This window comes from Canis lupus, chromosome 23, assembly GCF_003254725.2.
Source record: "Canis lupus dingo isolate Sandy chromosome 23, ASM325472v2, whole genome shotgun sequence".
Classification (NCBI taxonomy): Eukaryota; Metazoa; Chordata; class Mammalia; order Carnivora; family Canidae; genus Canis; species Canis lupus.
In genome coordinates this window covers 9006878-9029242 of record NC_064265.1, presented here as the reverse complement: position 1 = coordinate 9029242, position 22365 = coordinate 9006878, and the positions used below count along the sequence as shown (strand labels likewise).

Sequence of the window (22365 nt, the reverse complement as noted above, 5' to 3'; positions counted from 1 at the left end):
TGAGAATGCAAAGCCTCAGCTGCACTTCCCTTGGCCTGTTTCTCAGGGTGATGTTTGCAGCCCGAGGGATGAGGTAATGTCTCCCTTGGGCCGTTGAGCAGGCTTGCTCACAGCTTACTATAAAATAGCCTGTTCCTCAAGCTCGGGGTTCTTCTCTCATCACACAACCTCCTTCGTGTGCAAGCATCGATCTGGGCCAACCATGCACATCATTCTGTAAGACTTGGGAGGCCAGGGAACTGGCACAAACATGTCCCATTTGCTGGGGGGTGGGGCGGGTGGTGACAGCAGGATGGGAGTCCGAAGGGGTGGGATCATGCCAACGCCATGCTTTCCAGCTTGGAACTGAAACTCCCAGCTAGGAGAACCCCTGGAGGGTTCAGGCTGGCAGTTTGCATTTTGGAAAGAGCTCTCTGGCTTCTGGATGGAGAATGGTCAATGGGGTAAATGGCAGGAGGTGTGAAGGACACAGATGGGCATTGGAGACTCTTTGGGCCCTGGCTGGAGACAAGGCTGTGGAATCAGATCATAGAGGTGGTCACTGACATGAAGGGGGTGAGGTTGTCCAGGAAGACAGGACAGCTGATAGTGTAACAGGGCAGTGAGCAAGGTTCCCTAGGAAGACAATGACATGGATGAGGTTGCCCAAGAAGATTGTGTAACTGGAAGAGAGAGAGTCTTGGCAGGATCCCAGAGAGGAGCACTCAGAGAAGCAGGAGGGGAGTCCTAGGCAGGCAAAGGGAGGCTGAAGCAGCTGTCCTGCTGGGTGGGCTCTGCGACAGGTGGCTGTGGGTGACGATGAGGAAGGGCAGGCATGGGGGTTGAGGTGCTGCAGTCTCCTGGCCAGAGGGAAACGAGGAAGGGAAACTGGCCGCAGACTTCCTCAAACGCCAGCAGGTCACCCAGCCTGGGGCACTGCAGTCCCACCCACAGCCCTGTCCTGGCCTCCAGGACTGAGAAAGCCAGGTGGGGATCACGCAGTCCAGCCCTGCCCGCAGGAAGATGCAGCTGTGAGAACCACAGGGGTGCTGGGCGCAGGCTGCAGGGCAGGCATTGAGGAGCCAGGAAGGCCTCGGAGGAGCCACTGACCCTTTAATAAATGTGTGCCGGGGGTACTCGATCCTGGTTAGGCCCCAGAAGAGGGAGCGTATTTTGCCCTGTAGGTGGGCCAGGCAGGTAAGGAAGTGGTGGGAAGGCAGTGAGGCCATGGTGGTTGAGGTTGGAGCTGCAGAGGGGGATGGGGCTGGCCAGGGTAGGGAGCAGGAACATGGCCAGGAAGAGTAGGACCCAGCTGCTCCCCATCCAGCTGGAGCAGCAAGGGCTGTGGGAGACATTGGGGAACGAGCCTGCGCCAGTTTGTGGGTGCCCGGCAGAAATGTACCTTAGGCTTGACCGGAGTGTAATAGGGAGCCACTAAAAGCCTTGGAGGAGGGAGGTGAAGGGCAAATAATTCAGAAGCACCTACCAGGTGCCAGGTACTCACTAGGTGCTCTCTGCCGATGGATCTTAAAATCCATGCACATAGCAACCTCCTAAGAGTTTCATCAAAATGCAGAGACTCATTCAGTGGTGGGCCCGAGGTGTGCATTACTAGTAGGCTCCCAGTGCCCGGGACCACACTGAGAAGGGAGAAGCTGTAGTTCATTTAATTTGTGCCCCAATGCAGCCCTGGGGAGTGTCGTGGGCTCCCCTTTTACAGGCAGGAAAACTGAGGTTCAGTGAGTGTTAGTGGCTCCTGAGACCTGTACTGTTCCCTGCCCTCCCTGCAAGGGTATTTGCCCCCGAGTCCTCACGTCTTTCACACCCCGCTGGGTCTGCTCCCAGGCTCCTGTCTTCCAGGTTTGTGAATTCAGACCCTCCTGCCACCAACTGGCTACTAGCCTGAGCTTCTGGGCTTGCCTGTGGCAACATCTAAACATAGTCTACCTCACAGGAAACCCAATACTATTGGCTAACTTCGCAAATAAAGATGCCCTCAGAGGGAAGGAAAGGGAAATGGTCTGTGACAGAGACAGTGGGACAGGGTGGCCGATTGACACATCAGAGGTTCCCTTCCCAGGCCCGGCCCAGGTAGGAGCAGAGAACTTGCCAGCACCTGTGGGCTCTTCGGGGCGGGGCACAATGGTCAGAGGTCACAGTGGGCACCAACGCTGGTTCGATTTACACGCTAACAAGAGGGACTGTTTTCCCAAAGCTGTTGCAGCCTAATGTCCAAGGGGCTTGAGGGATGGTGGTCAGACCATCCACGATGCACTTGACGCGGAATATGATGAGAAGTGTTGGTAATTACATGTTAGGGGCACGGAGAAATGCTCGTGGGTAGGTAATTACCTGAAAGAAGCATCATCTAAAATTGCATCTGGATGATAGGGAAGAATTATTAACTTTTTAAAGTGAGAAATAGTATTGAAGTCATTATTTTGTTTACAAAAAGTTCTTATTCTTTTAGAGACTCACACTTACTTGTTTATGGGTGAAATGCTCGGACACCTGGATTTATTTTGAAGTAATCTGTTAGGGCTTCAAGTGGGGAATAGATGAAATTATGACCATGAGTTGCCAATTGAAGCTGTGTGGTATGCGCCAGTTCTCTCTGCTTTTACGTATGTTTGAAAACTTTATAATAAAAAATGTCTAGTATAGCACCTGCATCTTAGATATAAAATAACTATACTTAATACCAAAATAAAACATGCATAGCAATTGGATGGGGAAAGGTGGAAAGCTAGCCATCTATGGTCGATTCTGGGAAGTTGTGTGGTAAATAGTTTGCTTCTATGTTGTTTTTTTCGTTTTCTTTCCGTGCTTTTTCGGTGCCATCTACATTTTTTATAAAGAGCACTTATTGCGTTTACAATGACAACTATTTTAACGAACAAATCCCTGACACAAGTTCAATGTTGGATGTTAATATATGATGTTACAACCCTTGTGAGGATACAGGCTCAGAAGGTTTGTGTTGTGGGAAACAGTCTCAGGTATTCTGAGCAGACGCACACATGGTGCAAGAGAAGAGGAACTACATAGAGGCCTCAAGCGAGGACTGACTGGGCCTGTCATTTCTCCTTGCTTGACCTTTATCTGGCCATCTTGGCCTCACAGATTCTGCAGTCTCTGTTCTGCAGGTTCTCAGTTGAGCTCAGAGAAAGACCAGGGAGTTTTAGGATTTTCCCTCTCCCAAAAATGTTCATTTTCCTTTTCAAATACTTCAGATAGAAAACTTGAGGTAGACAAAAGTTGAACTTAAAGGAGACAAGAAGACAGGATTGTGTGAGAAACAGACAAGAAAGCTTTCTGGTGGAGCCCCTGGGTGGCTCGTCAGTTGGCTCTCAGACTCTTGATTTCAGCTCAGGTCATGATCTTAGGATTGTGAGACAGAGCCCCGTGTCACCTCCGAGCTCAGCACAGTCTGCTTGTCTCTCCCCCTCCCCATTGAGCAAACCCTCTCTTTCCCTTTTCTCAAAGGGAGGGAAAAAAGAGAGAAGAAAGCAAGCAGGAAAGCAAGCAAGTTAGCTAGCTTCCTGGCGAAGCTTCTGTGGGCCTTCCAGGTCTGCTCTGGGAGGGGACTGGGCTCTCTAAGAGGAGGCAGGTGGCAACCGGGCTGTTGAGCCTTGGGCACCACTGTGTGTGTGTGTGTGTGTGTGTGTGTGTGTGTGTGTGTGTGTCCCCGTGTGTACGTGCGCAGATACAGATTTACAGCCTTTGCCTGCCTCTTGGCTTGGCTTCATTTTCACACAGGGTGCAGGACAGGATGTGGCTCTTGCCCACACCCCCCAGAAGGAAGCCCCGCTGTGTCAGCCACAGGCCAGCCATACCTTAGCCAAGCTCTACAACTGTTACTCTCTCTGCTTCACAGTGGGTGGGAGAGGCAGCTTGGCTTTGGAATGAAGCCCTGGCTCTGCACTTGACCTTGCTAAGCCTCATTCAAGTCCTGCTTTAAAATGAATACCAGCCATGAATTGATAATCTCTCAAGCCCAGTGATGGGTATCGGTTGAAAATCTGTATTAAGGGCAAGGTATATAAAGTTCTGACCCCATCGTCTGGCCCATATTTGGTGCTCAATAAATAATATGTGTTGTCATCGTGGGAACCTGAAGATCAGAAGGTTTGTGTACCTTAAGACCCCTAAACACATTCAAATGAGGTTATGAGAAGGGGTATGCGAGAGTCCACCCAGATCAGAAACAGCTTCCATTCCCCAAACCACCCTCTTCCAGGAGACACCTCATTCCCACCCTGACCAGGCTGTGGAAGGTCTCAGCACTGCAGAAACTCTGGTCTCAAAGACCTTCCTTCTCAGGGTCTGGGACATTCAGCTACCCCCTCCCCAGCCCAGCCTCTCACCTGGAACAGGGTCCTCGGCTGCCCTCTGTTTTACTCAGGGTCAAATATTTCCCTCTTGAAGATGTCCAGAGTCAGCACCCGCCGCAGATGAGCTAGCCAGGGAAGGGAACTCCACTGTCCCACAATGGATCACAGTTGCCAGGAGGTGGAGCCATGGCAGCAAAGGCCAGGACTCCGCTGACATTTCAGGGAACCTGCTCTGATTCCCCGCAGCACAGTCTAGGGATTCCAAGGGCTTGCATCACCAACTCTGCCCAGGAGTGCCAAAATTGAGGCTTCCAGGTGAGTCCTGATCTTGCTCGCCCTCCATGGGGCTCAGAATGCACTGGCTGCATTTGGGGCAGTGCATTCGGGGGCTGCAATTCTCATGGTTCTGCAGCCACAGACGGGCTTCAACTACCTCCTCTTCTGATTTGGCCAAAGAACAACTATTTTGAGTTATGCATCTTTGTAGGGAAGAAAATCTATATCACATCTCTATAAATATATTTTTTAAAATATCTTATTTATTTATTTATTTATTTATTTATTTATTTGAGAGAGAGAAAGAGAGAGAATCTTAAGCAGACTCCATACCAAGTGCAGAGCCTCAGGATTTCACGACTTTGAGATCATGACAAGAGCCAAAATCAAGTCAGGCACTCAACCCACTGAGCCACCCAGGCACCTCTCTTTAAATAAAAAAAAAAAAAAAAATTTGCAGGCCCTCTTTGTCCTTTTCCTTAAACCTATGCTCATTGTGAAAGACAGCACACTCAAAGAGCACTGTGCAGGTTAACAGCTTATAAATCAACCTCCCACCCAACCACCAGCCAGGCAGCAGGAGAGACCCAGGCTGGCCCCCAGCAGTCTCCCTTATATCCCTTCCTGACTGCCACCCCTCCCTCCAGAAGTCACCGCTTCCTTGCTCATCCTTAGAGTTTTACCACCTAGATGTGCATCCCTAACTACATACATTATCATTGCCTGTTTTTGACCTTCATATGCATGGATTCACACGGTAGGTCTGCTTTTGGGTCTGCATTTTTAATGTGCGTCCGTGCTGTGGGAGATATAGATGCACACACACAAATGCTCATGGCAGTGTTGTCCATAGAGGCCCCACGCTGAAAGCCACCCAGGTGTGAATCAATAGTGGGATAGATTACCACGGAACGCTCATACAGTGCCTGCCTATTCAGCTATGCAATGAGCAGACACCAGCCACAGCAATAGCATGAATGAGATACTTCCAGAAACTCTGGGAGGAATGTATAGATAAATGCAAAATTAGTCCCTAACCACCGGACAGTTATCAAGCACATCTCCACTAGCTACAGTTTCTATTTCTGCAAGCACGATTATTGCATTGCTATCAGTCTCCCAAACTTATAGAGCTGTATATTGGCCAGGCAATGAATGGGAGAGGTAGCCCTGAAGGGTGTGTAAGATAGGGCATCCAGTAACTTCCCCCCTCTTACAAAGTCTTATAATTCTCCTACAGTTCCTTAGTGTGGAACTTGAGGACTCTGTTCACCCTTCTTCTGCCTTCTCGGCCTTTGCTTTCTCTGGATCTTTTCCTGAACCCTCCACTCAATCTAAACTCGACTCCCATGAAGGCTCCAGGAGCATACTGGCCCCTTCTAACCACACTGCAACATCCTCACTTCCATCTGTTTCTGGTATATTCCCTCATACTCTCCGTGCTGAGACTTGACTCCGGGAAACATCCCTGGGTTCAGACCCTTAGTGTCTTGGGCTTCAGTGCCCCCATCCCCACTTCCCATCTCCATCTCTGACTACCTGGAAGATCCCCCAAGTTTAAGACTCAGCGTAAGTAATCCAACCCTTGGGTTTTCCCTAACTTTTCATGTATTCTGTTACTAAACGTTAACAGCAATTTTGAGATGGTATCTTAGCCATTTTTACCTCCATCAAATTGAACACAGTGCCTTGTGTTGGGGAAATAAAATTAAAAATAAGATCTCTAACCCAGAAAAACCTCTCACAGAGATAATAGAAAAGGGAAACATTTTTATTATTAACTAGGCATGAAACAAGAATGCGATACACATCTTGGGCAATCTGCTAAGAGATTGCAAAGATGGAGTAAAAAAACTCTTACCCTTTTATAGAGCCAAGCTGATACAATCTGTAATGTGAGAGACACATACCTAGTTCTCAAGCAAGAGAACTCGACAGTCATACATAGTCATCCTAACTTTACCATGGTAACTGGGGTGACCATCTGTGTTAGCTGACTGGCTTCATCCAGAGAAGAAATAAACTCATATCTCTATGATGGGAGGTATTTTTGCAACTTGGAGCAAGGCACCCACCCAAGTTAGGCTCCCACAGTTCCAAAGAAACTGGGTGACAAGGGCGCTAATTCTTTTTTCTTTTTTTTAAGATTTTATTTATTTGAGAGAGAGAACACAAGCAGGAGGAGGGGAGAGGGAGATGCAGACTCTCCCCTGAGCAGAAAGCCCTATTTGGGGCTCGACCCCAGAACCCTGAGATCAGGACCTGAACCCAAGGCAGACTTCTAACCAATAGAGCCACCCAGGTGCTCCAGGAGCCCTAATTCTTTATGTTTGCTTTTCAAAGAGAGGGCCCCCAGGTCCTTGAGAAAGATTCCTGGGTCATAAAGCTGACAAAAGGGGTGATCACATTTTCGAAAAGACACATACCCATAGTTGAGAGAGGAGAAAGTTCTTCCAGTGACAAGTTTTCTAAAGCAAGTGCCCCAGGAAGGAGGGAGGGAGGAGGCAAAGTAGAGTCTCTTCCCTTATTTTCAACCAGAGAAGTAACCCTCTTATTTACTATTTGTATTCATCCTTGCAGAAGCATATGGTTAAGACACATAACAGATACCAGCTTAATTAATAATTAATTTAAAACCCATCTCTCCCAATTACTGGAGAAAAGTCCTAAAGCATTTCCTTCCAGAACTTCACAGTTTGGCAGAGATAACCAAATAGCATAGTGTAACTTGGAAGAGGAAACGAGAGGGAAGCGCGTCAAACCTAGAACAGCAGGCGGCTCTATGAAGGACCAGCTCATTGAGCAGCGTCGGGACTGTTGGGCTGCTGGTTTGGCCGGTCCAAACGCTGGTGGGTGGGAGAAGCCGTGCTGTGTCAGGTAGGCTGCTCGCTGATGTAAAGAGAACCGTTCAGTTTACTTGCACAGGGTTGGGGGGCTGCAAGATGCAAAATGTGCCATTACAGCTCTTTAGCGTGCAATGTGAGACCCCTCCATCTGCTCCTCTTTTGCCTTCTCATCCTTACCTCTCCCTGCATCCCACAGGGTGTCTCTTAGAAAATTAGCTGTCCTTGCAAATGGGAAAAACATCAGAACCTGGTAAAACTCGGGTATCCAAACAACCAGGGGTGTGGGCTTGGGACCAGACCCAAAAGCTTCCTATCTAGGACAAGGTGAGGCTCAAGACTTGTCAGGACCAAAATCAAGTGATCCAGCTCCCTGTCTCCAAACAGAACCCCACCCAAATGCTGGCAGGCTTTGAGCCTAGAAGCTCTATGTTTGCTGGGTGGGCTGCTGAGCTGACACCAGGCCGTGCATTCACTGATGCAGGACTCATGGTGTGCCTGAAGACTATTTCCTTCTGTTTGGTTCTTTAAAAAAAAAAAAAAAAAAGATTTTATTTATTTATTCATGAGACACACAGAGAGAGACAGAGACACAGGCAGAGAGAGAAGCAGGCTCCTCGTGGTGAGGTCGATGCAGGACTTGATCTCAGGACCCAGGGATCACACCCTGAGCCAAAGACAGATGTTCAACTACTGAGCCACCCAGGTGTCCTTCCTTCTGTCTGGTTATCGTTGAAAAATTAAGTTTGCCAGAGCTAGCTGGGCCCTTAGGGATGGTCTGGTCGATGCTTTCATTTCACATATGATGAAATTGAGGCAGAGCCAGAATGAGCTCTCCGGTCATCCATGGGCTGTGTGGGCCCCTGTGAAGCACAGGCTCAGGAAAGCATCACCATATTTTTTTATTAACTTTTAATTTTAATTCCAGTATTGTTAACATACAGTGTTATATGAGTTTCAGGTGTACCATATAGTGATTCAATAATTCCATACATTACTCAGTGCTCAGCATAAGTACCATGGTCACCGTATATTTGAAGGCAGGAAATCAGAGACCTTACAGCCTTCAGCCTCTTCTTCTCCAGAAGAAAGGATTCCAGATTTCTTCGCCAGCAATTGATGAGAGCTAGATTGTGGGGGTCTGGCAGTGAGGACCCCCTAGTCATGGCTGGAGAGGTGAATATCCCCACCCTCTTCATCTCCTGACTGCCTGCCTTTCCCCTCAGAGTCAGCCTGGCAGATTCTGAGTCCAGAGGAGAGAAACCCCAGAAAAGTGTGCAGGTTTGCATCACGGATCACCTTCTTTCCAGGGGGGCGTTGTGTCTACTATTTCTCAGTTCTAGATCTAGAGAAGTGATGTGCGATAAGCTGCAGAGTTGCCCTCCAAGAGGGAAAGTCTGGTGGCTCTGTAGAGAGGCACATGTGGGCTGAAATCCTGGCTCTATTGCTCCTTGGATGAGTTTCCAGATCTCTCAGAGCTGCCATTGGTTCATTTGCACAGAAAGGGCAACCATTCTCATGTGAGGCTGTTCAGAGAATTAAGTAGGATCTTGTGTACAGAGCGTGGCACTCAGGAGACCTCCTCTCCTTCCACGCTGGGCTTTCTGAGGGTAGCTCCAGACTCTGGAATGGTCTCGGCCCGGTGGCATCCCCACGGAGAACACTGGGGTCAGGGCTCGAGCAATCTTTACTAGCCTCTAATTTCCTTCAGTTCAAAGGAAAAACATCAAACCACAATTTTCTTGACATCAGAAACCAACAGAACCTCCAACCCGCTCGCTCTTCACTCAGAGGTCTAAAAAGCTATAAGCCGAGAGCAAGGAGGGAAAACAAACAAACATCAAACAAAAGGAAGACACCCGGGTCTAGCAGACAGTAAGCAGGATGTGAAGCCAAAAGACGGGGAAGCAACCCGAAGGGGATGTGAGACAGAAGAGGAAAGTGGACTTGGGCCACTTAAATGAAAAGGGAAGTGGAGAACAGGGAAGCTGATTGGAAACAATGGGTAAATGATGACCAAAAAAAAGTTGAAAAATAAATGAGCAGGCTTGAGAAAAGGAAATGGGCCAGAGGAAGCAGTGCCGGATCGGAGATGGAGGCGAGCAAGCGAGTTGATAAGGGAGGGTTCATTTCTACTTGAGTATGAAACACATGTGCATTCAAAGCTCTGCTTCTGGGTTCAGCTCAAAGTCTTGCAGTTCACCGTTATTTAGTAAACCTTGATTAATGGGAAGAGAGGTTGAGGAGACCTGGGAACAGCCTGGAGGGATTTGTGCTATTGCTGGCCACAGCCCTCAGCGAGTCGGGCACTCGCATCTTTCCTCCCGCACCCCCAGCTGTAGGAGACTTGGCTGAGTAGGCCCTCCAAAGAAGGTGTATCTCCTTGGATTCCTCAGAGGCCCAGAAAGCCAGTGTCTAGCCAATAAGATCCCTGGTGGCCCTTCAACCTGCCCTGAAGGCCACCCTTGAGGACAGGCCCTACTCCCATCTGCTGCCAAGAGGCCTCATCTTTGGCTGTCAATCGTGGGACATCTCAGAGGATCTGGAAATAATAAGAAGACCACTGAGCTCAGGCCCACCCTTCCTAAAAAGGTCCCTCCCCTGATACGGCTGTGAAGTTCAACGGGGATAATACAGTGACGTTCTTCCTTGATGTCAGGTTTCTGATGTAAATGGCACCCTCGCATGCTCTGGGCTCCTCAACCAGCAAAGCTGGGTTCAAACTGGCCCAAGGGCTCAGACTGCAGCTGCCTTTCCCAACTGCATAGAACCCTGGGCCACCCCCGAGCCATGAGGTGAGGCAGAGCCAGGTCCTGACCCTGGCACGGAAGAGTGTGCTGACATGGGCAGCTGTGAATTCTTAGCCTGGAGAGCTGGTGGGTCTGGACTTATCTCCAGGAGCTCTGCAATGTGACAAAAGTGGCACTTCCCTCGCTTCTCTATGCCTTTCATTCATTCATTCACTCACACACTCATTCCTTCATTCAACACACTAGGCATTCACAAATAACCCAGGGTTCAAGCAAAGGCCCCTGGCCTGGGATCAGAAAGGACATTGGTGTGCCCTGTAGGCAGCTCTAGGAACTGGACAATTGAAAGGCCATTGTCACTACTACTCTCACAGAGCAATTTGGAATGAAAGTCTAGGAGACAGTGTTTATCCTTCTACAAATATTACTGTGGCATTTGCTTGGTGCCAGGTTCCTCCCTCTGCTGAACACTGGTCTACAGAGCTGAAGTGGACCCTGCTCCTCTCTCAGGAACTCCCAGTCTTGGGCAGGGCAGACAGGCTGGCCACAAATGGGCTTAAACAGCAGCCCTGTCACACACCAGCTGTGTGGCCTGGAGCAAGTGACTCATCCTCTCTCAGTGCATCTACTTGCCCTTAAAGTAGAGATAAGTATCCTGTTATGTGTTAACTACCATGCATTGAGCATGTACTATGTGCTGGTTATCATATTAGACTGTCTGCTTACTTATTTAATTTCTCATATAACTCGTGTTATTTTTATTTTTAAAATTTCAAGTCAATTAATGAATTTTTTTCCCAAAATAGGTAATATGTGTTTAACAATGAGCCTGACACTTGAGTAAAAACTCAGTAAAGATTTGCTTTACTCCCTACTTCTCCCTCCCCCAACAAAAATCTGAAAGAAAAATATTTTTTATTTCAGGGAAAAAAATGAAACAGACTTTACAGACCAAATTTCCACAATGCCTAGGGTGGAAGTAAACAGCACAAGAGTTTGCAGGCAACCTGGATGATTGCAAAGTTCCAAAGTGCTTCTGCTTCCTCACCACATGCATTTATTAAGTGCCTGCTGTATGAAACACACCTTGCCAGGTCCTCTCCTCAGAACAGCACTGTGGGCAGACTTGAAAATGAGTCGCACGCAGTCTTGTAGATGAGGAATGTCAGAGCCAGAGGTTCCAAGTTCACCCGAGGTCACTTGGCCAGAGAAACAGACATGAGATTCAGCCACAGGAGAGCCTGAGTCTGCCCACTACCTGTTCTCCCTCCGCTATGACCCAGAGACACCTGCTGGAAGATTTAGAGGTGGTCCCTGTGTAAAGGCGCAGTGCCAAGAGCAGAAATTAAATCTACTTCATGCAGATTTGGCAAAATCAAGCCAATCCATCAGTATAAAGTTCCTAGGCTGCAGGCCTAGTGCACACAGGCACTAAGAAATACCACACAACTAGGGGTGGTGGAAGGGGAGGTGGGCGGGGGATGGGGTTGATTGGGTGACGGGCACTGAGGTGGGCACTTGATGGGATGAGCACTGGGTGTTATTCTATATGTTGGCAAATTGAACACCAATAAAAAATAAATGTATATATAAAAAAAAGAAAAAAAAAGAAATACCACATAATCTTTCTCTTCCTTGGCCTTCTCTCAAGGCCAACTGTACCAGCTCCTTTCACTAGGAGGAAAGGGAGAAGGTGGTAGCTCTAGCCTTCCTAACTTATGACTGACCACCTTGGGCTTGACTATTTCCACTGTCACACAGCTGTGCTTCTGGGAAAATGTGCTGCTGCCAAAAGCTACCTGCACTGAGTAGGAATTTCCCTGTCTCCCCCTCTCTCAGCTTGAGCCATTTGAAATGGACATTGGTATAGCTCAAAAAGTGTAGCTCATCAGCCATTTTATGTAGTTAAACTTAAATATTGTTGATTAAGATCGCAGCCAGAGGTCTATCTCTGAGAAAAGGGCATTGTGGCTTAAAGCCAAGAAAGCGTACTATTTCCCTGGGGGTTGAGAACTCCATCCCAGCCTGAGATGGCCCAGGTTGGAAAGGCTTAACCCACCTCTTCCTGGAAGAATCTGAGATGCAGAGGAAGATGCAGAGATGGACCAGAACACAAAGCCGAGACTGGGAAGAGAGAAGCAAAGCCTTGGCTGGGAGGGTGGGCCCTCATTTGGTAAAACCAGCATGAAAAGGATGCAGTGGGGTGTGGAAACTCCCTTGGTTAAAAAGGTGTGAACTTTGTTTTCAGTTGTGGTAGGGAGGGAGACAATGACAACCAGGAGGTTTGCTCTGAATATGCTTGGGGGGTTCTCAGTGGCCAGAGTGAAAGGGTCGCCCCTACAGTTCCTGGAGTGAATGACAAGCGAGTCCTGGCTGGGAAGGTCAGGGGAGAAGGGGACAAATGTTGCTTCTCAGCCTGTGCAGTAATGTCTTCCCCTTTGGTTTTTGTTCTAAAGGAACAAAACTCTTATGAATCGTGGGGAAGGACAAGCCACAGTGAATGCATGGCTGATAAGTATGGGGTGAATTAGCTACCTGGGCCCAGCACAGCAGTCTAACTGAGCACGATCCCCCATACAGGATTGATCAGTCCTTTCATGAAAGCAGAGGCCCTCTGATGGCAATGGCAACACTCTTTTTCACTTGGACCTGTGGAATGACTGTCTGCTTAGAACTGAGGTGTTTCCAACTTTGGCACTAAACCCAGAAAAGTCCTGGGCAAACTGAGACAAGGTGGTCACTCTAAAGTGTTTGACTCTGTATCTTACCCCTTAAGGGTGAGATGGACCTGTTGGTTCCAAGAGGAAGAGAAAGGGCTCTCAAAAACAAAGATGAGGGGCTTCTGGGTACAGGTCTGCTCAGGGCTCTGTGTCTGAAGAGTGTGTAAGACCTCTCTCTTCAGTCTCAAAGGGTAGAGGAGGTGGGAATAAGGAAGGAGATAGAGAATTGCTTCAGGAAGTTTGGACTAGACATGTGAATTATGGTTGCACCCCTACCATCCTACTCCCTCTTCTCTACGCCCACAGTCTTATCAGCCGCTACCCACACACTAGTCAATCTTTTGGATAGATATTTGAAAATCAAAGAAGAAATGATCTGTCCCAAGTTTCAAAAGCTTTAGATTCAAATGCTAGTTGAGGCATTCACTGCATAGCCCTGGGCAAATCCTTGAACCTCTCAGAGACCTGATTTCCTCTTCTGTCAGAGGAATCTGTTACAGACTCCATCAAGAGTCTGGTGTGGGCCATACACAAAGATAAACTCAAAATGGATGAAAGATCTAAATGTGATACAAGATTCCGTCAAAATTCTACCCTTTTTGAACTTGGCCACAGCAGCTTCTTGCAAGATACATCCATAAAGGCAAGAGAAACAAAAACAAAAATGAACTATTGGGACTTCATCAAGATGAGAAGCTTTTGCACAGCAAAAGAAACAGTCAACAAAACTAAAAGACAACCTACAGAATGGGAGAAGATATTTGCAAATGACACATCAGATAAAGGCCTAGTATCCAAGATCTATAAAGAACTTCTTAAACTCAACAGCAAAGAAACAAACAATCCAATCATGAAATGGGCAAAAGACATGAACAGAAATCTCACAGAGGAAGACATAGACATGGCCAACACGCACATGAGAAAATGCTCCGCATCACTTGCCATCAGGGAAATACAAATCAAAACCACAATGAGATACCACCTCACACCAGTGAGAATGGGGAAAATTAACCAGGCAAGAAACAACAAATGTTGGAGAGGATGTGGAGAAAAGGGAACCCTCTTGCACGGCTGGTGGGAATGTGAACTGGTGCAGCCACTCTGGAAAACTGTGTGGAGGTTCCTCAAAGAGTTAAAAATAGACCTGCCCTACGACCCAGCCATTGCACTGTTGGGGATTTACCCCAAAGATATAGATGCAGTGAAATGCCGGGACACCTGCACCCCGATGTTTCTAGCAGCAATGTCCACAAGAGCCAAACTGTGGAGGGAGCCTCGGTGTCCATCGAAAGATGAATGGATAAAGAAGATGTGGTCTATGTATACAATGGAATATTCCTCAGCCATTAGAAACGACAAATACCCAACATTTGCTTCGACGTGGATGGAACTGGAGGGTATTATGCTGAGCGAAATAAGTCAATCGGAGAAGGACAAACATTATATGGTCTCATTCATTGAGGAATATAAATAATAGTGAAAGGGAATAAAGGGGAAAGGAGAAAAAATGAGTGGGAAATATCAGAAAGGGAGACAGAACATGAGAGACTCCTCACTCTGAGAAATGAACTAGGGGTGGTGGAAGGGGAGGTGGGCGAGGGGTGGAGGTGACTGGGTAATGGGCACTGAGGGGGGCACTTGATGGGATGAGCACTGAGTGTTATGCTATATGTTGGCAAATTGAACTCCAATAAAAAAATTAATTTAATTTAATTTAAAAAATTAAAAAAAATAGTCTGGTGTGGAGATTAAGCAAGATGACATGCGTGACATTGGGACATATATTGGTCAGACATGCAATCAATATTTGTTTCTTCCAGCCTGCATATGTGTGGGACCAAATAGAATCCCAACTTTGTTTCTCTGAGAACTAATGTTGCTATTTGTTTTCCTTTCTGATCCAGGCTTTCACCATGCCCACCTACTCCCCTGAATCGATTTTAGAATACTTTGAGTACGATGAGTCTGCTGAAGCCTGTGATTTGGGGGACATCGTGGCCATTGGGACTGTCTTCCTGTCCATACTCTACTCCCTTGTCTTTGCCTTTGGGCTGCTGGGAAATTTGCTGGTGGTGTTTGCCCTCACCAACAGCCAGAAGCCCAAGAGTATCACCGACATTTACCTCCTGAACCTGGCTTTATCTGATCTGCTCTTTGTGGCCACCTTACCCTTCTGGACTCACTACCTGATGAGTGAACAAGGCTTTCACAATGCTGTGTGCAAACTCACCACAGCATTCTTCTTCATTGGCTTTTTTGGAGGTATATTCTTCATCACTGTGATCAGCATTGATAGGTACCTGGCCATTGTCCTGGCAGCCAACTCTATGAACAACCGGACTGTGCAGCATGGTGTCACCATCAGCCTCGGTGTCTGGGCAGCAGCAATCTTGGTGGCAACGCCTCAGTTCATGTTCACGAAACAAAAAGCAAATGAATGCCTTGGTGACTACCCTGAGGTCCTGCAGGAACTCTGGCCTGTGCTCCGCAATGTGGAAGCAAATTTGCTTGGCTTCCTGCTCCCCCTGCTCATTATGAGTTACTGTTACTTCAGAATCATGCGGACACTGTTTTCCTGTAAGAACCACAAGAAAGCCAAAGCCATCAAACTGATATTTCTGGTGGTCATCGTGTTTTTCCTCTTCTGGACACCCTACAACATCATGATTTTCTTAGAGACACTTAATCTCTATGACTTCTTTCCCAATTGTGACATGAAGAGGGATCTAAGGTTGGCCCTCAGTGTGACTGAGACAATTGCATTTACCCACTGTTGCCTCAATCCCTTTATCTATGCATTTGCTGGAGAGAAGTTCAGGAGATATCTTTACCACTTGTATAGGAAATGTCTGGCTGTCCTGTGTGGGCATCCTGTCCATGTCAGTTTCTCCCGGACTGAATCACAAACAAGCAGGCGGGAAAGCATACTAAGCAGCAATTTTACTCACCACACCAGTGATGGAGATGGGTCCATCCTTCTCTGAAGAGATACCAAAGCCTTGTCCCCACAGAGAGCCCAGAGTTCCTGAGCCTGACACTGAATAGTGAGGACAGACCTTTTTTGTTTCTTATATATAAGAGATGATGAACCGAATGCCCAAAAACAACCCTAAAGCATTTTTTAGAATTCTGCCCAAAATTTGACTGATAAAGAGTAGGCATGTCCCTAACAGCAAATATTAGAGCTTTTTGTTTGCAAACGACAAAGATTAAACTCAGACCAGCTTAGCTAAAGAGGAGGTGGGGAATATTATTCACATGGTGGTATGAGCAAGAGAGTGGCTAAGCCCTCAAAGTAGAAACTAGAACTTGCGTTCAGCTAGAATTTCCTCTCTCTGAGGCTCTCAAATCTCTGAGTAGTGACAGAGCTCCCAGACTCAGCTTAGCTAATAGTGAGAGACTGGTCCCAAGGTTAAAATTCCCAGGGAAGGGCTCTCATTGGCCAGATTTGAATCAGATGTCCATCCCTGGACCAGGCTGTATCCACAGAGAGACAGTAGATAAGATGGCAACTTCCATTCCAATCTCATGGTTAGAGATGCAGGAAGACATATCTCTAAGAAACTCAAGGGGCAGGTATTGTTTTGACCTGCCAGAACAAGAGATGCCCACCAACCTTACCATGTGTCTGGCCCAGTCTCCTCACTGATCACACCAGCCAGCACATGCTACCAGCCTCCTCTTCCTTAAACTCTTTTCTATCATACCCCAAACCTACAATGGTCACCCAGTGCCTACTGCTTCAAATCTGAGACCCTCCATCATACCACCCTCCTGTTGGTGAGTCACACCAACAGGTTCCCCATTTCTTTCCATTCCCCAAATATCCAGCCTCTCAGCCATCCAGGTCTCTTCCATCCAGACTTATGCATCATCAGGCCCAGGGAGACATATAGAAAGAACCCTGGCCCAGACTGAGCCAGGATGGTTTCCAATTCCAGCTCATCACTTGCCTGCTGGGTAGCTTGGGTCCAGCCCAGCTTCAGCTTCCTTATCTGTAGGATGGACACAATGGTACTTTTCATATAGGGAATATCCTTTCCAGCATGAGGAACCAACTACCAACTCTTGCAGGTCTCAACTCTCTTATCTGGTTCCCAGACTTTGGCTTTCCACCACCTGGCACAGTGCTAAAGGAGCAGTGTTGACAGAGCCTTGACTCTGCTCTTTGATGTAGCTCAAATACAGAGAAGGCTGGTTCCTACAGTGGCACTCAATGGACACTCCTACAAATATAGATTGATAGTCTTCCCTGACCAAGCCCTCCAGTTGCTTTGAATATGCCTTTCCAATTGCTTCATGGCAGGCCCTGCCCATCTGGAGAGCCCCTGCCCCATCATTTATGGGCCCTGCCCAACCTGGAGAGCCAGGGTCCCAGGAGCAGCTTTCCCCCACCACCTTTTCAGTAAACATTTGGGTTGGTCTAATACTTTAGAGCTTGAAAAAAACAATTGTAATAACGCTAAAGAGAATGTCACCTATAACCTAACCATGCAATACCTTCATTTGCCCACCCAGAACATGTTCACACTTTCACACTGTTTAGATTTGAAAGCATCATGTACAGATTGTTTTGTAATCTGCTATTTTTCTCTTAATGTTAGGCCACAAATGGTTCTCTGTTTCTGTATAGTTTTGTAATGATCCCTCTAGAAGGATGTGCCAGGTTGTGTACTTGTTGAAGGCATCTGACTCATTGCTGTATTTCTGACATCTCCTTGGCAGTCAATATGTTGGTTTAATCAATGAGAATGAATCATGTTCCATTAAGATCGTGTACTATAATTTACTCACCATTATGCTTGTTCCACTATTTAGCAAATACATATTTTATGGCACTTCTATCTGTGTAATTCTCTTTCTCCTCTTCAATGATATCCTCTGGATAAATTCCTCATCATAGGAGTAACTGGGTCAAAGGGCATGGAAATGTTTGGCTATGGATGCATACACACAAAATATTGCAAAATCATTATTGAGCATATATTATATGCATTATGTGGGCTCAGATCCAGAGTGGTTCCAAAGATGAGCGAGACCAGGCCTCTACCCTCATTGATTTAACATTCACCTGCAGAACAGAGAAGTAAACAAATAAATATACTTTATATTAATTGGTCACACAAGTAGTCAGATCGGACTCTTTAAGGATAAGGAGCTCTCCAGGCAGAGAAAGGGATGTCACTCTGGCTTCAGTGAATGGCATAAGTAAAGGAGGTATGTGAGAGCATAGGGATCTTAAGATGTGAGAAATGCATATGAATATTGAAAGGCTTTAGGAGTAGAGTGGGTGGGGAGAATCTTCTGGAAAGTTGGCTCAAACAACTAACAGAGGTGGGGCATTCTCCTCAGGCTATCCACAAGTTTGCTCCATTATCACTTGAACCTCTTGGCAACTGTTGAATTATAAAACATTCAATTAAATTTTAACTTATTTGTGGACTCCCAAAAAAAGACAGAAAAATTCTTTTGGCTTGGGAAATTAAAGTAGAGAGGCAAATACTTTCATTTCTAAATGGAAATTAAATTTGTATCATAAAAAACATCCATGCATTCATTTTGCTGAGTAAGACAGAATAGGAAGAAAACAGGGAAGTTCATTGAAAAGCCCTAAATAGCAATGATGTCTGCATCTTAACAAAGGAAGGCACATTTGAAAAAGACAGTTGGCCCTGAGAGCACAGCTGGATCAGACCCGCTACTGCTTCTGAGTTCTGGGCTTTTCAAAAGCAGAAGGACTCCGATGGCAGACTGAGATCTGTGATGAAGTCTCAACATATTAACTCTGTGACCTTAGGCAAGTTACTTGACATCTCTGAGGCTCACTTTCCTCATTTGAAAAATCCTCAACCTCTCAGGATTATTGTGAGGATTTAGTAAGATTGCCCTCCCAGTGCTCACAGTACCTGGCAAAGTAAGCGCGAATAAATGGTGGTGACTATTTTTGTTTTTTTCCTCCTCCTTCTTCTTAGATTGAACCTTTTGCAGTGAAGAAACTCATACTATGTTGTCCTTGCCTTCTTACTCTTCTTAGTTCCAGAATCACAGAATTGTAGGTGCCGGTGAGGGACAGGAAACCCAGAGAGGGCCAGAGGCTGCTCCATGATCACACAGAGAATTAATGAAAGAGGTCGATTCCTTGACTCTCAGTCTACTGATATTTTCCTCATCTTGATAAAAATAGAGACCAAACCTGTGATAACTGTAGTTAACACTACTGTATTGCATATTCAAAAGTTGCTAAGAGAGGAGATTTTAAAAATTCTGATCACACACACAAAAGTTTATGTGAGGTGATAAATGTCTAAGCTAACCTTATTGTGTTAATCATTTTGTAACATACACATACATCAAATCACCACACTGTACACTTTTAACTTACACGATGCTGAATATCAATTATATCTCAATAAAGCTGGAAATAAATGCAGACCACCCTGCCTCTAAGAGCAGAGAACACAGGTGAACATGGAAAAAACCCAGAAGGAAGATCTGCAGGTGGATGACTTAGGCAGGGAGGAGAGGTTGGCCCTCTACAATGTTGAGTCAATCCACTCACAATGATAGATGCAGCCTGAATGGGGCAGCTTTTGGTGACGGCTATTCTGTGACATCAATATCTCTAATGAAGATGGTGAACAGACACTCATCAGCAAAGGATACCAGGATTCCCAAAGGCAAATCTATCAACAGGATTTCGGGTGGTAGGAAGAGCGTTAGCCAAGAAGGGCCACTGTCCAGAGATGGCCACACCCTGGGAGGAGTGTCCAGCCTCTTCCAAATAACCCTACCCACTTTAGGCTTATTCTGTGCCCATCAAATGACCATCTGAGGGAGAAGTCATCTTCCCAAGGATGCTGCCACCAAGAAAGCTGGAGAATACACTCTTTGGATTGGTAGAAAGAACTACTGACCTTATAACCCACTGCATCTGCAATGTATATAAGGTCTAGTGGGCTTTCCCTTATCTCTCTTTGCCAGTCTGTCCCTGAGCACCCAGGGAATTTACCTCTGGCCCCACAGGGCCGACAACTACACATGGGAACATGACAACTTGACTGAGAGGTCCATCTTGGGTATCACCTGGCCCCAAATTGATGTCTCATTACTGCCCTCAAAATTAGGGTAGTCTGCCCCAATTCAGAAGTTAATTTGCTTCTCCACTCCCCTGGCCCACAGGCACCACTCGGTTTCAACATGACTTAATAGTAATACTGTCTGCTTAACTAAGTGGCAACCCCATGGTGGGCTACCCCAAAGTGGTATCATCTGAGAGCAACTGACAAAAGTGGTTCTTAGCAAATTTAGAAATACCAGTTTCTCTTCAAGACACCCTCCACCCATAGAAAGGCCAACTCGTTTTCTCAAGGATATGGGCGCCATGTTTCCCTTTCTGATGAATAGACATGTCATTAGGCAACAGCCACAGTTCCTCCACAGGCACACCCTACACAGCACTAGAAACCACAAAACATGCTCAGTTGGAAAATTACTCTTTTACTCCATATTTCCTCATTGATTTAAGTGGAAACCAAAAATAAATTTTAAATACATAAAAAGTTAAAATTGCACAGTATTCCATCTCCTTGAGAATTGTTTAACACTGAGGTGGTTCTCTACAGTTATTCTTTGCAGATACAAATTTAAGAAAAGATTTGAGATCATAACATACATATAGTTTATCTTGTATTTTTCATTTAACATTATAGCATAAACATTTTCCCATGTATTAAACTCAAACATGATTTTTAATGATTACATATAGACTTTAGCCAAGTCCCTACCAGTGGACATAGAGGCAATACCTGGTTTTCACTATTATGTAGAATATTGTGCTGAACATAAATATTTGTGTATATCTTTGATTGTCTAAGAGGAATTACTGGGTCAAAGAATTGAAGCATCTGTGTGTCTTTTGCTAGCTACTACAAAATTGCTTTTCAGAGTGATGATGCCATACAGTTAACACTCTAAAAACCCCACTCCCTGACACCACCTCTACCTCCCAAGCTTTGGGATCTGGACATTATAGGCTTTTGTTATTTTATAAAATACTTGCTGCTGATTTAAGAGCCAGAGAGAGAGAGAAAAGACTTCTGTTCCTCAGAGGAGGTAGTAAGGCTGCTATCTAGGAGAGAGAAAAGAAAAAAGAGACGGGATTTTTTAAAGTGAACACTAACGTCACAAAAGAAGTTATTTTAAGTTGTTTTAAGAGACTGCTTAGTGCTTGGGTTTAGGGGATGCAGGAGAGGCCATCTGAGTCATTAAAGATCTGGGGGAAGAGGGAATAAGGAGTTATTATATCACAGGATTAGAATTTCAGTTTTATAGGATGAAAGAGTTCTGGAAATGGATGGTGGTAACGGCTGCACAACACTGAATGTACTTAATACCACTGAACTGTGTGCTTAAAAATGGCTAAGATAGGGCACCTGGGTGGCTCAGCAGTTGAGTGTCTGCCTTTGGCTCAGGACGTGATCCCCGTGTCCTGGGTTCCAGGATCAAGTCCTGCATCAGGCTCCCCATGGGGAGCCTGCTTCTCCCTCTGCCTATGTCTCTGCCTCTCTCTCTCTCAATCTCTGTCTCTCATGAATAAATAAAATATTTTTAAAAAATTTTTAAATGGCTAAAATAGTAAATTTAATGTATATTTTACCACAATAAAAATTTAGGGAAAAAAGAAACTCCAACAAAATCAAGGAACAGAAGGTGGTAGCAACATTTTCTCTGGGGTTGAAGGTGGGAAGTATCTTAGAGGAGAAGTAGGGATGAACAGGGCATCCAGGGAGTCCTTGTACAATTTGAGTGTATAAAAAATTCACTTCTGTACAAAATAGAGACAATCTGCTAAAGGCAACAGAAGAGAAAATCTAATCAGTATTTAGCACAATTGGTTGCAGGGAGGTCTACTTTTAATGCACCCACCATCGTTTTGGATACACTTGGCTATAGCCGTCTCAGTGTAATGAGGAGCTTGTTACCTGCAAAATGAAAGAAAGGAAAAAACGAGGCACATGCAACTTTATTTAAATCTCTAGCAAATTCTCTCCTAGATGCATTTCACAAATTGTTTATACCTTATATGGAAGTGAATTTATTAGATAACCAAACCACAATGGATTATGGACACCCTGTATCTTGGGCTCCTGCTAGAAGATCTAGGAGCCCTGCATGATCCAGCTCTAACCTCCTTTCCAGTCTGATATCCCAAGACTTTCCTCCCACACTTTGTTTAGGTACACAGGCTCCTGAGCTCTTCCTGAAACAGGCTGAGCTCTTCTCTATCAAGGCCATTTGTATTTGCCCCTTTCTCTGCTGGGAATGTCTTTTTGGGGGGGCTGGGTGGAGTCTCTTTTTACCAGATCTATTGCATGGCTTACCACCTAGTTTCACTCAGCCTCTGCTTCAGTGTCACCTCCAGTGCCACAGATAGGCCTTCACAAATCTCCCCATCTAAAACATA

General features: G+C 46.0%; 1 protein-coding gene and 1 long non-coding RNA gene across 4 annotated transcripts in view; one reads left to right on the top strand and one right to left on the bottom strand.

Annotated features, from left to right (window-relative positions):
* The window catches only part of LOC112668738 (uncharacterized), a 38340-nt gene extending 33858 nt beyond the window's left edge, over window positions 1–4482 (bottom strand). The window contains exon 1 of the long non-coding RNA XR_003141843.3: window positions 4347–4482. This is a non-coding gene — a long non-coding RNA (uncharacterized LOC112668738). The remainder of the gene's footprint in view (window positions 1–4346) is intronic.
* On the top strand, window positions 112–17744 carry CX3CR1 (C-X3-C motif chemokine receptor 1). 3 transcript variants are annotated; one of them, XM_025461237.3, is made up of 2 exons: window positions 112–216; window positions 14807–17744. In XM_025461237.3, the coding sequence occupies exon 2, from the start codon at window positions 14816–14818 to the stop codon at window positions 15884–15886; it is 1071 nt and encodes a 356-aa protein (XP_025317022.1). In that variant the 5' UTR covers window positions 112–216; window positions 14807–14815; the 3' UTR covers window positions 15887–17744. The 3 variants fall into 3 exon arrangements, with proteins under 3 accessions (XP_025317022.1, XP_025317020.1, XP_048955846.1); XM_025461235.3 differs by lacking the exon at window positions 112–216 and adding an exon at window positions 1995–2070; XM_049099889.1 differs by lacking the exon at window positions 112–216 and adding an exon at window positions 12545–12861.
* Window positions 17745–22365: the final 4621 nt, after the last annotated feature.